General features: G+C 48.4%; 2 protein-coding genes across 2 annotated transcripts in view; both read left to right on the forward strand.

Annotated features, from left to right (window-relative positions):
* Positions 1-3,626, forward strand: part of BMS1 (BMS1 ribosome biogenesis factor) — a 138,185-nt gene extending 134,559 nt beyond the window's left edge. The window contains exon 23 of the mRNA XM_085605114.1: positions 2,762-3,626. Within this exon, the coding sequence (XP_085461240.1) occupies positions 2,762-2,986 (225 nt within the window). The 3' untranslated portion in view covers positions 2,987-3,626. The remainder of the gene's footprint in view (positions 1-2,761) is intronic.
* A 2,794-nt stretch (positions 3,627-6,420) lies between these two features.
* The window catches only part of LOC146867398 (heparan-alpha-glucosaminide N-acetyltransferase-like), a 1,041,362-nt gene continuing 1,030,427 nt past the window's right edge, over positions 6,421-17,355 (forward strand). Inside the window, exon 1 of the mRNA XM_085605125.1 lies at positions 6,421-6,545. Within this exon, the coding sequence (XP_085461251.1) occupies positions 6,473-6,545 (73 nt within the window). The 5' untranslated portion in view covers positions 6,421-6,472. The remainder of the gene's footprint in view (positions 6,546-17,355) is intronic.

Here is a 17,355-nt window from a genome sequence, read left to right on the forward strand (position 1 = left end):
GGATGGAGGGATGGAGAGATAGATTGAGAGATAGATGGAGAGATAGATGGAGAGATAGATGGAGAGATAGATGGAGAGATAAATGGATGGATGGAGAGATAGATGGATGGATGGAGAGATAGATGGATGGATGGATAGATGGATAGGAAATATAATAACATCACAGATTTAGCAATAAACCATCCAAATACAGTCATGGCTGAAATCAATATCGTTACTTACCAAAGTTGAAAGCAGATTAACATTAGAGTTTAACATCTACTTGTCAAGCACAAAAAAATAACTGTTCTCTATGGTCTTATTTGTGAGGGAGTGTGTTTCACCACTCAGCCATGTGTGTCAAGCTTTCTTTAAGTCTGTCTTTCTTCAAGCATGCCTCATCGGCAGTTTCTAACCGCCTGTACGGAATACCTGACCACAACGTTACTGCGATGTGCATTGGCAAATGCTTAGACAATGACCCGACCATTAAAGTCGAGCTCTTGTTTGAAGAAAAACGCCCCAGGTGGGGTTAATGAATGCTCTTGTTTTAGTAGCACTTAAAACACACATTACCTGGTCCTGTACTTCTTATAGTAGATTAGTATTCTAAAGCATATCCGTTGCTGTATATTGTAGTGAGCTAAAACCAGGGGCCCGGCCTGTAGCGCAGAGAAAACACCTGCTAGTTGGTTAGGATGGAAGGAAACTGCAAGTGTCACTGTCTTGAACTGGCAATCAAAGGATAAACCCTTGTTAACCAGTGTGCCCACAGACCTTCTGTATTGTCATCTGAATGAGACCAAAGATAGCTCGATGGCTGCCAATTGACGTACTGCCATATGTGCTCTTAATCACCAGTCAGTCTTAATTTAATGCATGAACGGCTAGAATAGAGTTTTGTGAGCATGCATGTCAAACTGTAGGTCACGTTTGATGATTACATGGACAACGGCGAAACCTGTTGATATTGGACAAGAGAGAGGTGGACTGGATCTGTCGACCATCCCTCAGATAACCCCCAATCTTTATATCCAGTTGGCACCCCCCCCTTGTGATGTATATATGCATCATGAAATGGTGTCTCAGCCACCCGGGTGTTAAACTTCATTGGGTGCTGTTGTTTTCTCCATCGTATAGGGGAACAAACTTTTTTCTTTTATGTGGATGGTGGGATTGAGTATGGTGGTGCCTAGTCCTTTCTGGGCAATGGCAAACTCCCAAATGGGGTGGTCTTGTGCTCACGTCTGGGCCTCCTCGTTACATCACTGGCCTGGCGATGTCCCACAAATATGAATGGGCCTGTGAAGGATTCCCTAGACCCGCTTATGAGTAGTGCTACTAAGGGCAGCTATTACTGTCCTCAGTTCCTCCATAGCTATAACTTCAAGGTTGAAACACTTTTTTTCTGTTGGGAGGGATGCAAGAGGGAGATAGACCAGCTCCTCCTACCCCCAACTCCCACCACCCTTCCCACCCTACCAACAGAAAAAACAAACCAGGAGATAAGAATTGAAAGGGGAGTGACTCAGATTGTTCATAGTCCCCCCCCCCCCCTTCCAATCCTCACTCCTGATTACATTTTAGACAGCTCATTTCCTTCATAATGATAATGCTTCTGCGACAACACCTAACTTCTTGTGGAGGTACCAATACACATACCTGCGCCCAAGTGAGGAGTCAGGAGCTGTTTGAACTTTTTCTTAGACTAAGATAAAATTCAAACTGCACCTGGCTCCTTTCTGGGGCACAAACATGTCTGGACCTGGAGTTGTTCAGCGCCTAAGGTAACCTATCAACCACAGATATTTCTGAACACTACCATACTGAAGTCTTTTGTAGTGTGGCTTGCTTGAATGTCCACACTTTTTTTACCTTGAATTCACTGCCTATGTTTAATTTATGGTTGTGATTTGTGATATTTTTCCATACATCTCACAGGCGATATCTACTACCAAACGACAGGTAGACTAAACAAGCATTTTGCTTTAAGTTGCTTTCCATCATCTGTGCTTGCCTCAGCCCCAATGGAAAGCATGTTTCTGGTACACCCATGTTTAGGAGATCCATAGAAACAAAGTTGGGGGTTAAGCCTTGGCAGGGATATGGTCCGGTTTGAGGGAGATGATAGAGACTTACCATGTTTATCAAAAAACATACTGAAAAAGCAGACATATGTCCTGTTAATTTCCATCTCTCAGCCAACCAATCAGGATGCAAGGGATCTGGCATTCAGTGATCGAAATCTTAGAATGTGCAGATGTTAAAAATACCTGGTTGTGTTGTATTTCTGTACAGCCCAGGGGTGATGACTGCAACCAAAAGAGACCCTAAACTGGCATTTTGCTCGCAGTTGCTTTTCAAGTTTCCAAAGTGCACTGTTCTCCGTTTATTGCTTGTGAACATCCTGAACCCATACAAAGCCTGCTTGGTACTCCCCAGGAGACTCGGAGGAACACATTTCCTTCTATCAGCCCACAATGAAAGACAAACCTTGTTTATTAGCTGGAATTAAACTATGATACGTTTGGCCCAGGACACTGTAAGCTCATTATATGGAGATTGGATTCATCCTTCAGTATTTAAAATAATAAATTGCTCTGAAACAAGCATAGGCAGCAGCATTAAGGGCCAAGGCAGTTAGCGGTACATACCTGTTTAGATTAAAATTCTCTCCACCATTTCAGAACTGTCCGATTCTGTGCTAGTGGAAAGATGTATGTTTTTTCCGTATTTGTGTGCGGTTTGTCCTAAAACTGTTTCTTCTCCTGTTCCCCTGTAGATATCGGCTTTGCTGTCTGCCCTGGGTGCTGTGCACAGTTACAAGAGGAAAAAGGCAGAAGCAAAAAATCGCTTGGAGCACAAGAGCTTCCTCCGCAATCGTCAGAAGGAAGAGGAGGCAAAGATGAAGAGACAAAAGGAAGCAAAGAAGAAAATTTTCAAGGTCCTGGGGCAGAAGGAAAAGAAAAAGCAGCGGTCTAGCCTGAAGGGAAGCGAGGAGAACTGAGCTGCCTTTCGAAAGAAAAGGTACGCAAGGCAGCGGAGGGTCCACATCAGGAGCTATGCCGTACAAACACCATGTTGCTGGAGACTAAATCATGCCCAAGTGACATTTGTTTCCAGGAATCCCTACCATTCACATTTTTGATGGCCAAGCCGAACAGTGAGAGCTTTCCAACCATTCTGAAATTAAACAAAACAAGCTGTCGCTATAACCTTCTTCATTGGAAGCATCCGTTCGCACGACGTTTCGGCTAAACTGCGGGGTACAGAAGGCAAGTGTGAATTCAAGGCCAAATGATGAAGAATTATTTCCTGGGATTGTTAAGAATACAAAATATGTACTATTTTCTTATTTAAGTCCACAAAGCTCAATGGGGGAGAGGAGCAACTTTTAAAGCCTTGTTAACTGTTTTGCTGATCAAGGTGCCGTATACTTTCACGAAGAGACTGAGAATAAACATGTTTTTCTTTTAATAACTCTGCCAGCTGTACTGAGGCGAATGACATTTCTCCACATCTCACCAGAGAGGATAGCCTGGCTTTCACACAAAAATCAGCATTCAGGATCCAGCCATGTTGGTTGTGTGTAAGCATAAGAACTAAGGAGCTGGTTCACAAACTCTGAATAAAGTTTTTTTTTCAGGTGAAAGCTGTTTGCCTATTCTTCTCAACTTACTCGGTTTGATTTGATCAACTTTGTTGGCTGCTGCATACATTTTTTCAGGTCAACAGACTATGATTATGTATCCTCTACTAATCATGTTGTATCCCCAATGATGTGTAAAACAAGCATTTGCAATGCAATCAGTCACGCATTTGAGAAAGTTAGAGGTATTGGTGTTGTAAATGGTGATGTTTTTGACTTGTGTTTTTAGGTGGAGCCTGGGCAGCGCATTCGCTGCTGCGAGGCATGCAGTAGTGGAGTATGGCTTTGAGGCCCCACCCACTCTGTGGCCATATTTTTAATTGGCTTGTGTCATTGTCCTTCGTAAATAGGCTTGTTAGTCCCTCCTTGGACTCACCTTGTCTGCATTTGTTACCTCCCATAATGACTGCCCCTTTTACTACGGTTGTCTTTAAATAGTTTATCCTACTGCCAGCACAACATGCTTTCCTGCTACATTCCTGCGGACCATGCCCGCTTTCACTTTCTAAGCAGCACGGGACAATGCTGGACGCTTCTTTGCATAGGTCTCGCATTTACAAGAGTTTGAGCTATTGGCATTGTACATGACCATGCCACAATTCAAATAGCTTAAACTCTCGCAAATGCGAGACCATTTTCATTGCAAATGCTAGTCATTCAAGCACATGTTTATGTCGTTTAAAAGTACATCTGAGTTTTGCTCTCGTTTTAAGAATAAAATTGCTTGCAAAACTCTGAAATGGCGACTCGAAACAGCATGAGACCGAGTTCTCGAAAACAATATGATTCCTGACTTAAGCAAGAGGTCTTCTTTTTTTATTATTTTTTGACCATGCTCTTAGCTGAAATCTAATTAGCTGGACAGAGGCCGTTATTGCTGTAACTTCGTAATGACTCAATGCTCTCGCGCCAAGGGTCCCAGATCGATGCGTGATGTGCTCACTTCAAGGGACAGTGCGCTCAAACAAATGCGTGCTAACAATGCAGCGTGTAAACAGTTACATGGTAATTAATTGCTGTTCTACTTTGTTGTGCACATTGGAGGCTGTCATCCCACAACTGCACTAATTTTCATTTTTACAAAGAAAAGGGGCTAATTCGGGACTTGAGTGAAAATGGTTGAGCAACTGTAAAACGAAAACAGGCACATTTTAACTCCATGTGCCTTGATATATTTCTTTTTGAGGGACCGACATACATGCCCACTGCATTTCTATGAGCTGGACAGGGGCCTGCCGTAGTGCCGGTGGGATAGAAGGGGTTACATATCAAAAAAATTGCAAATAACCTAAGCATCTGCACAGCTTCTCCATCCACAGACCAATACCTTATTTTTTCCATTCAGAGCCAGGAAAAAAAAAGCTTTGTCAAAGTTGCCTATGAGACAGCTCTTGATTTTGTCAATGTTTTAAGGCATGTTGTGGAGCACCGCGGCTGCTGTGCAGCATGATGGAAAGTAAAAAGACAAAGCATTTGCAATGCAATAGGTCTCGCATTTACGAGAGTTTAAGCTATTAACATTGTAAATGACTGCCTTTTATTTATGTTTTAAAAACCAAAACATAAATAAAAGCCACTGTCATTTACAATGCCAATAGCTCAAACTCCCGTAAATGCAAGACCTATTGCATTGCAAATGCTTGTTTTTGTCCACAGGGATGATGTAGAAAACGAGAGTTAGAGCTATTGGCGTTGTAAATATGTTTTACTTATGTGTTGTGGAGTGGATGTATGTGGTGTGTAGTGGAATTATGTGGATAGTAATTATGTGGTATTTAGTGTATTGAAATTATGTGAATTGGTTGTTAGGGAGAGTAATTATGTGGTATGGTATTTTATTTTGTGGAGTGTTAAGTAGTGGAGTATAATTATGTTGTGTGCTGTTGAATTTTGTGGTGTTGTGGAATTATGTAGTGTGGATTGTATGTATGCGGTGTGTTATGTAATTGTGTTGATTTGTATTATGTGGTTTCTTAGATAATGTGGTGTGGAGATGAAACGTGTTGAGTTGATATGTGTGGAGCTATGTGGCACTGAGTGAAATTATGCTGATAGTAATTATGTGGCATTGTGTGGAGTGTATTTATGTAGATTGTTGCTATGTGTTAAATATTGATTTTATGTGGGGTATATTTATGTGAACGAGAGATATGCTGGGTGGAGAGATGCAAGAGGAGAAAGAGCGAGAGTAAATCAGGGAAGAAGGGAAGTGACATGCCCAGTGTTTCCTAGGGGAAGGGCCCGTCCCGTACTGAGCGAAGCTCATAAGTTACAACCCGACTTCATTTTAACTCTGTTCCAAGTCCAGTGAGGTGGAGGACTAGGAAGCACTGCATGGAAAAAAAGACAACACTACAGGAGAGACACCCAGTGATGCGCAAGAGTGATTATAGCGCCGCAAGAGTGAGTGGGAATATCCTTGAGAACTAGACGCCTCTGTAGCCTTCAAGTCCCGCATCCTTCACTCCACAAGTTATCACCTTGTTCTATAGACGGCTAGTAAGCCGAGAGGGAAAGGCTTTAGAAATAAGTGTGTGGGGGGCTATATTTTCAGCATTAACTTGCAGTGGACGCAACTGTAAGAGGAAGCAAGGTAACATAACCAAGTAGTTCGAAAATCGGGAGTTTCCTAATTCGGGAGTATTGATTTTTATCCAGGGGTCTCCTATCCATGAACTTGGCAGTCGCCAACGAAAGTCGAGATCTGCTTCAAGGGAGCTGCGCGGAGTCCTCAGCCCTGCCCCGTCTTTCACCTGAGCTGAGGCGCTCTGTCCTTCAAGTCTCAGGTTCCGGGTGGACCCTCCCAGCGCGTGCAAAGGTTGAGTGCTGATAACAGCCGCCGGCATGGAGGGGCGATGGACAGCAGCCTCCCTGCTCCTGGCTCTGGCCGTCGGATCTTTCCAGGCAGCCGACGCAGGTGAGCTGGAAGCGGGTCTTGTATTATGCCCGGAGAGCACCATGATCAAAACCCACTGCCCCATCTACAGATTATCAGTGTTTGACTATCTCTTTTGTTGATTAGCAAGTAAATCAAACATTAGAAGAGTCGGCCTGTGTAGGGATAGAACTGATATTCAAGGATTGTTTTTTAAAGCGCACTCTGATAAACCAATCGCCCCCAGGCGCTTTCCTGTGTTGAAAGTATCGATTTGTAGTATAAAGGCGCCGGTTTAAGAGCAATGGTCCGGAAGTCCTCTACAGCCAGATGCGCTTCTCCCACTGCCCACCAGTCCCTGATCTATGTTGAGCCTGGGTGCAAGTGGTGACGGTGGCAATGTTTTGAAGTGTCATTGAATTTATAAAGCGCCGGCGAGGCCCCGAAATGCGCCTGGAGAACGGGTAGCATGTTACTCCATTGAGAGAGTGCCAGGGCTCGACCGGGACCGAAAGTAAGACCTGGTACCAAAGTAACAAGCATTTACAATGCAACGGTCTCGGCATTGTTAAAGTTGGAGCTATTGGCATTGCTCATGACATTTTTTTTGTTTATGTTTTTGTTTTTAAAACATGTAAAGAAACGGCATTGTTATTTACAATGTTAATAGCTTAATCAGTGTGTGTGTGTAGGTGGCTCTGTGTGTGGGTGCAAATGCAATTGGTCTCGCATTTGAGAGTGATTAAGCTATTGACATTGTAAATAACAATGCCGTTTCTTTAAATGTTTTAAAAACAAAAACATAAACAAAAATAATGTCATGAGCAATGCCAATAGCTCTAACTTTACCAATGCCGAGACCATTGCATTGTAAATGCTTGTTTTAAAGGTGTTTGGTATAGTGCCTGGAGGCTTCAAGGTGATGTGAGGGGTGTGTTTCAACGTTCCCCAAACACGTGGTGCAGTACAGGGACTCTGGAAGGAGGAAACGCAGAGACGGCTCGCCACCAGCCTTATCTTCATTCATTCATCGTGATTTGAACCTCTTCCGTTTGCAAATATTTTGAAGCAGATTCATAAATCAATGGAGCTATCGTTATATATCGTGGGTCTTTCGTGACAACCTATTGACTCTGAAATATCAGTAGAGCTTGGGAAAGGAGGAGGCGTGACTGACCACGACCCAGCTTCATATGCCACCGACCATTAACGAGCAAACGCACTTTGCTTTCTGGGATTTGTAGTTTCTTTTGCTACTAACCCATGGGTCTACAAGTCCCAGAATGCACAGGTAACTTAGCCGAAGGCCCGCTGCTGGGTGCAAGTGTCACACGCCGTGTGGCCCCTTGCCAGCGATCTGGCAGAGACGCCCTGCATCAGAAACCGGGTGGGACTGGGCTCCGAGTCACCGCAGGGCGTGCTGGGAGATTCAGGTGAGGCCGACAAGGCTCACCTATACCTGGAATCACCAGAGCTTCTCCTCAGCTGGTTTCCTTCATCAAAGGGTGTCAGTTCTGTATGGTTGTAAATATAGCGCTTTCTATAACACATTGAGGCCTACAGCGCTTTTCGGGGGATCAGGTTGCATTGTTTTTAAGGTCCTGCGGGTTTAGGGACGTTCTTTATTTAAACATAGACCGCCTGGGTCAATATTGAACTTTACCAATCAGCTGCTTGAATTTATCTCTCTCCATCTAATTACCACACGTAAATTTCTCCTGCTTGGGGACTTTAACATCCATAGTGAAGATGCCTCTAATCAAGATGCCACCCTATGTCTACAAGATCTAGCTGCAGGGGGCCTTGAGATTATTAATACCGCTCCCACACACATTGCTGGGCACACCCTGGACCTTATCCTTTCCAACTCCCTGGATATTAAATGTGGCGTAACTCTACATGGTCTGATCATTCCATGATAAATTTCCAAGTGTTGGGTCATATGGACTCCTTTCCGGTGACAAATAACACCTCTGCCACTCGTCAGTACCGACCTTGGCATAAATTAACTGCCAATCATCTTTCCCTACTATTTTCTGAGTGGGATTGGAACAGTACGCAAGAGGATGTAGATCAACAGCTCGATCTTTTTGACCTGAGAGTTAGTAATCTATTGGATAAAGTAATTCCTCTTAAACCTCTCAGATACTCACCTAAAAGCACCACTACTGGCTGGTATACGTCCGACCTGCGTTCTGAGAAAAGCGCTTGTAAAAAACTGGAGCGGTCTTGGCGTCGCTCACATGATCGTGCTAAAACTATGTATAAAGCAGCTACGACAATTTATCATAAAAATGTTAAATTGGTCCGTAAATCCTATATTGCAGCGACCTTGGAGCAGGCAGGTAACAATGCAAGATTACTTTTTCAAATAGTACATGATTTCACGAACCCCAAATCTTGCCAGACTAGGGATAGTTTTTCTCAGTCACTATGTGACAATATCTCTTCCTTTTTTGTGCAAAAGATCGAGAAGATCTATCATAATATCACCTTATCCAATACTTCTGCTTCTATTCCTGCAGAGAGCACGTTACAACTTACTACAGATGAACCCCGTCTGACTACATTCCCTGCTATTTCCATCACTGAAGTGCAAACACTTTTGGAATGCACCAGATCTGGATCCCCTTTGGATGCTATACCTGCAAAAATCTCTTCTCGATTTGCGGCCCAGCTGGCATCCCCAGTTTGCTCTATAATCAATGCCTCTTTAAAATCTGCGACTCTCCCTCAAAAATGGAAACACGCTCAAATTATCCCCATTCGCAAAAACTCTAACATCTACCCTGAGGAAGTGTCAAACTACCGTCCGATTTCACTGCTCCCTCTACAGAGCAAGATCACAGAGAAACATATCAATAAACATCTATCTGTTTTTCTCGAGTCTTCTAAGACTCTGGATGTTTCTCAGTCAGGCTTTTGTGCTAAACATAGCACCGAAACCACTCTGGTGGAGGTAGTGGATAATATCAGAATGGCTCTGAATCAAGGTCAAGCGGCACTTTTGGTGCTGCTTGACCTATCAGCAGCTTTTGATACTATCTCCCATCAAGTTCTCCTACATAGACTCCAGGAGATTGGTGTGGAGGGATCTGCATTAAGCTGGTTGTCAAATTTCTTGTCTAACTGTACTCAGGCAGTGTCAATGGGGCCTTTTTCATCAGCTCCCACACAGGTTACCAGAGGCGTCCCGCAGGGCTCATGTTTGAGCCCTACTTTATTTAACATCTATGTGACGCCTCTGGCTAAACTGATGAGGGATCTGGGGTTTAACCCCATTTCCTATGCAGACGATACCCAGCTCCTCCTCACCTTCGATAAAACGAGATCCGATATACAAATCATCTTCTCTCAGGTCATGATGGCTATTGCCTCCTGGATGAAAACTAACTATCTCCAGTTAAACTCTGAGAAGTCTGAGATCCTGTTGTTCGGAGGTGCAGACATCTGCTGGTCACCAAGATGGTGGCCTGAGGAGCTGGGTAAAGCCCCTGCTCCTAAAGAGGTAGTCAAAAACCTAGGCATTAAGCTTGATAAAAAAACTCACGATGCAAACCCACGTTAACACCATTGTTGGGTCTTGCTATCACATTCTAAGTTTACTTAGAAGAGTTTTTCCATTGCTTCCACTCTCCACCAGTAAGACTTTAATTCAAGCATTGCTCATGAGCAAGATTGATTATTGTAATGCTCCCCTTCTCTCTGCTCATGCCACCTCATTGGATAAATTGCAGGTTATTCAGAACACGGCCGCTCGCCTGGTAACCGATTCTCCAGCTAGGACTCCCTCACGGCCTCTACTGCATGAACTACATTGGCTGTCTATTAGGAAAAGAGTACAATTTAAAACAGGATGTATGATTTTTAAGGCCATAAGCGAACTTAGTCCTCACTATCTTACTAAGAAACTGGAAATGTATCATCCCATATCCTCTCTTAGATCAGGATCATAAAAACTTCTCTCTGTTCCCAGAGTAAATAAAGCCCGTTCAGGTGGTAAGGCATTCTCGTACTTAGCTCCTACATTCTGGAACAGTCTTCCCCTTTACCTCCGCATGGAAATGCCCCTTTTCCGTTTCAGAAAGCTCATGAAGACATATCTCTTTTAGTTTAAGACTAGCTTGCTGTTGCTAGCGCAGAGATACCCCCCGGGGTGATTCAGCGCGATATAAAATTATCAAATCAAATCAAACACGGGTGGGAAGAAACAGCTGGTTCCCGCAGCTGTCCGAGGCCTTCCTGCCGCCCCCCCGCACACAATACTGGCCCTAGCGGCCCCTCCCGTGGGATGGGGGCCCTTGTCACAGTTTTAATATCCGCTTCCAGCTGCGAACACGTCTTTTACGAGACTTGGACCATGAGGAGGGCGCGATCAATGGTGAGAGGGTCTCTCACGTGAACACAGCGCTAGATTTCTACGCTAAAATATCAAGGTGCTACATTCTTTAGGCGCTGTGTATAACGACAGCCTCTGCAAAGAGACCCCCCCACACTCATCCTTACAAGGGGGGGTGGGGGGAGACCTGCTGTGCACGAGCACTCGCAGCCATCCAGCTGTTAGTGGGCAGTGATGCGCCCAGCCCTGGCTCTCTGTCCCAATCCTACCCAGGGAAGGATGGACTCTAGAAACAACCGCTCACCTATCCGAGAGTTAAGCAACGGGGCAGCTGTTTTATCTGCTTATAAATAGCACATTTCAGTCCATCGAGTCCTGGAGTTGAGGGGGGTGGGGGGAGTGTACACTTACATTTACATTTACACACTGATAGCACCTACAAAGCAATCCACATGAGCAACATCGTGCAGCCGCTTTTCGAAAACCAGAACATGGTCAAGAGCGAAGGTAGAGGAGCAAGCAGCGAGTGAGCTGTTAACACACACATGGAAAGCACGGATACCAGTGACGTGTCTATTACAGCGAAAGAGGCCAGTAAGCTCCCATTACACAGTACTTAAAGAGATGGCATATGGCAAAAGCCGCTGGGATTTGGTGATTCTGCGGATGTGCTGGTTTAAAATTACCCCCAAAAACTTGTGCTGTGCTTTTAGAACACACTCGAACAAGCACACCACTGCCTTTCTCCGAGGCGAAGCAGAAATGCCTCGGAGAAAGGCAGATGTGGTTTCGGATTCGGGGGCGTGTTTTTCTTTTCTCTCCTCTTGCCATTGGCTGGAGGAGATAATTAGAAAAGTAGCAAAAAACACGCCCCCGAATCCGAAAAGGACGGGCCTGTTCGGAGAGACAAACCTCTTCTCCAATGGCTGGCCAGCATTCAAGAGGCCAGCCAATGGAGAAGAGGGGAGAAGAGGGGCGGGTTCAAGCCCCTCTTCTCCAAAACATTAAATCTCGGACCGAGACTGCGCAAGCGCAGCCTTCGAGCCGAGACCTAAAAATGGCCCATTTTATTAGTGTATTAGATAGTTTTTAAAAAAAACTGCCCCATATTTGCAAATCGGGGCCGTTTTTAACTTGTCGAGAGATGCTGCATAGGCGGTTTGCAAGGTATGGAATCTATGCACTTTTGAGGCAGGCATTGTTTGTGGAAACACAAGGTGGAACAGCAGATAAACCCGGCCCACCAGACAATACAACAGACCCACATACTGACCTGTCAGTCCAGCCCTTCTGGCACTGGCAGGTTACCGCATAGGCCAGTCTGACCATGGAATGGAGGTGATATGCTGTGTGCCGATGTGGGAAGTGTTTTTGTGATGTAAATGATTGACCACTATGGTAACCACCTCCCTCCATGTCGTTATGGATATTGTTTAGACTCCTCGACTTTTGTGTGATAGCCTTGTGCATTCTGGCTCTTGTAGTCTGGTTTTGTTTCTATTGAACTAAACAGACTAACACAGCTGAGTCATTAATTGATAGATATGAATTTCAGGACTAGCGGCAGTGTCCGCAATGACCGCAAGTGAAGTTGTCACACTATTGACCAGCAGGGCTGGACTGGCCGTAGTTTTTGTTACTGGGGGCCATTTTACAGCATTGCTGCAAAATTGGCCCCTTGTAACAGTGCAGCAGCAGTGTTCCTGCCGGCACCCCCTCACTCTCTGCCCAACCCGTTGGACGGAATCGCCAGGGCTGGTTTGCGATCCCAGTCCGGCCCTGTTGACCAGAGTTGTGCTCTTAACCTGTATAAGGTTGCAGCACCTAAGAGTAGAATGGAGAGAGGAGGAGTGAGGGATAGGATACATAGGCTTTACATTAACTTATTGTTGCCTGGTTGGAAATGGTGTGCATTGTGAGTATGTCCTATGTGGGGAGAGTTTTGGAGTGATATGGGATAAGTAGTGGAATGAATTCCTGGTGTCACAGTAATTGGTGCCAGTACAATCATGTTACAGCCATCAGGTAGCGGTATTTGTGTGTGTTGGAGCGTAGTAGTGTGCAAGAGGAGGGCAAACGTAAGAAAAAGGAGATGTATATAATAGTCGAAATATCTGAAAGAAACACGTTAGTTAGATTCCTCACCTTAAAATATCCCCAGGCGTCAGGCTGGATCCGGAAAGATTTTTCGTCAGCAATACCCTTGCGCGTCGCTAGGCGTCGTCTGCGGCTCCGCGTCCGTCGGCGGCATCGTAATCGCCGGGATGACGTAGTCTGAGTACTTAGACGCCGCTCTCACACGCTGACGTCAGTTATTCTTTTTTCCGCACCAGTAAGCGCCGATCCGGGAAGAGCATACCCTTTTAGTCCCTTTTTGACTAAACTTTTTTGAACTCTTTTGGTTCTATTCTTGTCGACATCGACTCTGGTGCCGGTAGGGATGCCTGGCTTTAAGGCTTGTGACTCCTGTCACCGACTGATGCCGGTCACGGACCACCACCGCCGGTGCCTCTATTGCCTTGGAACCGACCACGACGCCGAGTCGTGCCTCGACTGCCGGGCCTTGACTTCGAAAGCTAGACGGGAGTGGTCCCGCAAGCTACTCGAGTACTGGCAGTCGGCTCCGCGCTGCTCAAGGTCCCGGTCGAGGAGGAGGTCGAGGGACCGGTCGCGGAGCCGCAGCCATCACCGCTCGTCGGGGTCCAAGTCTTCGACATCCGGTAAGTCGAAGCACAGCAAGAAGTCGAAGAAGCGACATCGCTCTTCTGACTCCCCTTGCCGGTCGCGCGACTTGGCGGAGGGTTCGGGTGGCACCACCTGCGTGGCTCCGACAGAGCCGCAGGGGTCTCGTCCATCCCCATACCCTCCGGTCCCTGGGACTGACGCGACTCCAGCGGAGGTCAGTGCTTTCCACATGGCCATGAGGAACCTGGCTCCGCCGTCAACGCCTGCCGGCGTGCCTTCGAGCCCGCAGGCTCGACTGGGAGGCCTAGCGAGCCGGCGGCTCCGGCCACGGCGTCGACTCCGGTCCCGACGCCGCAGATCCCCGGGGGATCCAGGACTGGATCCTAGTCGGCACTGGTCGACCTCACGACCCCTCCGCTGGCGCCGACTCCTCCGGTGCCACCCCCGCCGCCATCCCCGGACGCCGCCGTTCTCCAGTTGGCAACCGACGCAGATGGGTGGCAATTTCATCTTCCGCCCGGCTCCGATCATTCCACCTGTATACCAGGAATCGGATGACGGTGACGACTGGGAGGGGTCTGAGGACCCTCTGGCTCGGCAGGGCCAGTTATCTCAGGACTGGGCAGACGAGCTGGGGGATGCCAGTGGTCTTGACACCTCCCCTGACACTGGCTTCATCTCTCCTCCGACCGTGGCTTCGGAGGAAGGTGCTGCATTTTCTGTGGTGCTGCGCAAGGCTACCGAAGCCCATGGGCTAGAACTGCCTGCTGTGGCCGTGAGGACTAACCTCCTCACCGAAGTGCTTCAACTGTCAGCAAGCTCCTTGGAGCCTCTGCTGCAGTTCAATGAAGCACTCATTGACGTTCTGAAGGGCACCTGGTCTAAGCCCTCCACAGTTCCTCCTGTGGACCGGAAAGTGACCCGGCGCCACCGCCCTCCACCGGGCGGCCCCAGTTTTCTGTCCCAACACCCCACGCCCGAGAGCCTGGTTATCCAGGCCTCTACCCCCCAGACCTCCTTCCCGTCTGCTCCCTCGTATCGGGAATCCAAAATGCTAGAACAGTTTGGGAAGAAGCTGTTCTCCTCTCTTAGTTTGGGGTTGCGGTCTATCAACACCGCGTGCCTTTTGGACCGTTATTCCCACTCCCTGTGGGATACGGTGGAGGACATGCTGCCCCAGTGTCCGGAGGAGGCCCGGACACGACTCGCTCAGGCTCTTGCCGAGGGACGGGATGCGGCACGGCATGCCATCTGATGTGGACTGGACACAACGGACTCACTGGGTAGGGCAATGTCAACCACGGTGGTGCTTCGTCGCCACGCCTGGCTGCGGTCCACGAGTTTTTCCGGGGATGTCCAGAGTACCCTCATGGACATGCCCTTCGATGGCAGTCGCCTTTTTGGTGACAAAGCGCATAGTGCGCTGGAGCGCTTTAAGGACTCCAGGGCTGCGGCCAAGTCCTTGGGCCTTTCGGCCCCGTGCCCGCTATCTTCCGCTTTTCGTCCCTTTCGTGGCCAAGAAAGGGGTGCCCCCTCACGTCCGACTAGCCACAGGCCGCAGAACCAACCTTCACGCGGTCGCGGATTCCGCCAAGGCGGTACAGGGGGACAATGTGCCGGTCCGTCCACATCTACCCCAGCAGCATCCGCCTCAAAGCCCTCCTAGTCCGAGCTTTCAGGCCCATTCCACGCCAGTGGGAGGCAGAGTTTGCCATCACCTGCTCCACTGGCGCACCATCACATCGGATAGGTGGGTGCTGCAAATCGTCCAAAGGGGCTACTCCCTCCCCTGCGAGGCGAGCCCTCCAGCCGTGCCACAGCAGTGCCACCGAATTTCAGGGGATCACTTGCAACTTCTGCAGGAGGAAGTTACGGCCCTCTTGGCCAAGGGGGCCATCGAGCGCGTTCCTGGTCCAGAAGTAGGTTGTGCCCTATCTTGGACCTCCGGAGCGTCAACGCCTTCCTCCAGAAGGAGAAGTTCAAGATTCTCACCTTAGCTCAGGTTCCGGCTGCCCTAGACCCTGGAGACTGGATGGTAGCGTTGGACTTGCAGGACGCTTATTTCCACATCCCCGTCCTGACGGCCGACCGGCGTTACCTGCGGTTCACGGTGGGCCAAGAGCATTTTCAGTTTACCGTGCTCCCCTTCGGCCTCACCAGTGCCCTCGGGTGTTCATGAAAGTGATGCCGGTGGTCGCAGCTCATCTGCGCAGATTGGGGGTTCCAGTCTTCCCCTATCTTGACGACTGGTTGTTGAAGGCGGGGTCGCCCCAGGCAGTCGTCTCCCACCTCCAAACTACGGCCGACCTCTTGCATTTGCTGGGGTTCTCCATCAATGTGCCGAAGTCGCATCTGAGTCCCTCCCAGAAGCTCCTCTTCATCGGAGCGGTTCTGGACTCTGTGCAGTTCCGAGCCTATCCTCCGGAACAGCGGGTCCGGGATATTCAGGCTCTGATTCCCATCTTTCGGCCTCTATCCCGGGTTTCGGTCAGGTTGGTGTTGCGGCTCTTGGGTCTGATGGCCTCCTGCATCCCGTTGGTGCATCATGCCAGATGGCGAATGCGGGCTCTGCAGTGGGACCTGAAGTTTCAGTGGGCCCAGCATCGGTGCAACCTGTCCGACCACGTCCTGATTTCGGAGGGCACTGCGAGACAGTTGCAGTGGTGGCTCACGGACCACGATTGGGTCAGTGGCAGATCCCTCTTCCTACCCCAGCCGGAGCACGTGGTAGTGATGGATGCATCCCTCCTGGGATGGGGGGGCCACATGGGGGAGGCGGAGATCAGAGTCCTCTGGTCTCCGGCGGAGTCCCGGCTCCATATCAACCTTCTGGAGCTGAGGGCGATCCGACTTGCACTGACGGCATTCCTTCCCTCTGTCCGGGGAAGTGTAGTGCAGGTGTTCATGGACAACACCACCGCCAAGTGATATTGCAACAAACAAGGCGGGGTGGGGTCTTGGACCCTTTGTCAGGAGGCTCTGCGTCTTTGGACATGGCTGGAACATCAGGGCATCACCCTGGTGGTTCAACATCTGGCGGGCTCTCTGAACGCCAGAGCAGACTAACTCAGCCGCCAGTACGTGATGGATCACAAATGGCGTCTAAACTCGGACGTGGCGCAAGGCTTCTTTCGGCAGTGGGGAGAGCCTTGGTTAGATCTATTCGCCACCGAAGAGAACGCGCAATGTCAGCAGTTCTACGCGTTGGAGTTTCCAAGGCGGCACTCGCTCTGGAACGCCTTTCGTCGCGAGTGGAGTTGCGGTCTGTTGTACGCCTTTCCGCCTATACCACCCAGAGTGCTGCAGAGGATCAGTCACGACCGGGCCCAAGTCATCTTGGTGGCTCCGGATTGGGCACAAAGATACTGTATCCCGAGCTACTCAGTCTGTCGATCAATCCCCCGATACGACTGCCTCTTCAGGAGGACCTTCTGTCGAAGCAGCAGGGGACGGTCCTCCACCCAAACCTGTCCAGCCTCCACCTCCATGCGTGGAGATTGAGCGGCGGCAGTTGATGCCATTTGACTTGCGTCCTGAAGTCTGTAATGTTATTCAGGCAGCCAGCCGTCCTTCTACAAAATCGCTATACGCCTGCAGGTGGAACAGATTTGTGGCATGGTGCACAGCAAAGGCTGTGGATCCCCTTTCCACCCCTCTTTCTGAGGTTCTCCTCTTTCTTCTTTCCTTGGCCCAGCAGGGCTCTGCTCTGGGCACCCTCAAGGGTTATCTTTCAGCTATTTCTGCTTTCTTACGGCTTCCTGATCAGCCTTCTCTTTTCAAATCCCCTGTTGTAAATAGATTCTTAAAAGGCATTACTCACATGTTTCC

Source organism: Triturus cristatus, chromosome 1_2, assembly GCF_964204655.1.
Source record: "Triturus cristatus chromosome 1_2, aTriCri1.1, whole genome shotgun sequence".
Lineage (NCBI taxonomy): Eukaryota > Metazoa > Chordata > Amphibia > Caudata > Salamandridae > Triturus > Triturus cristatus.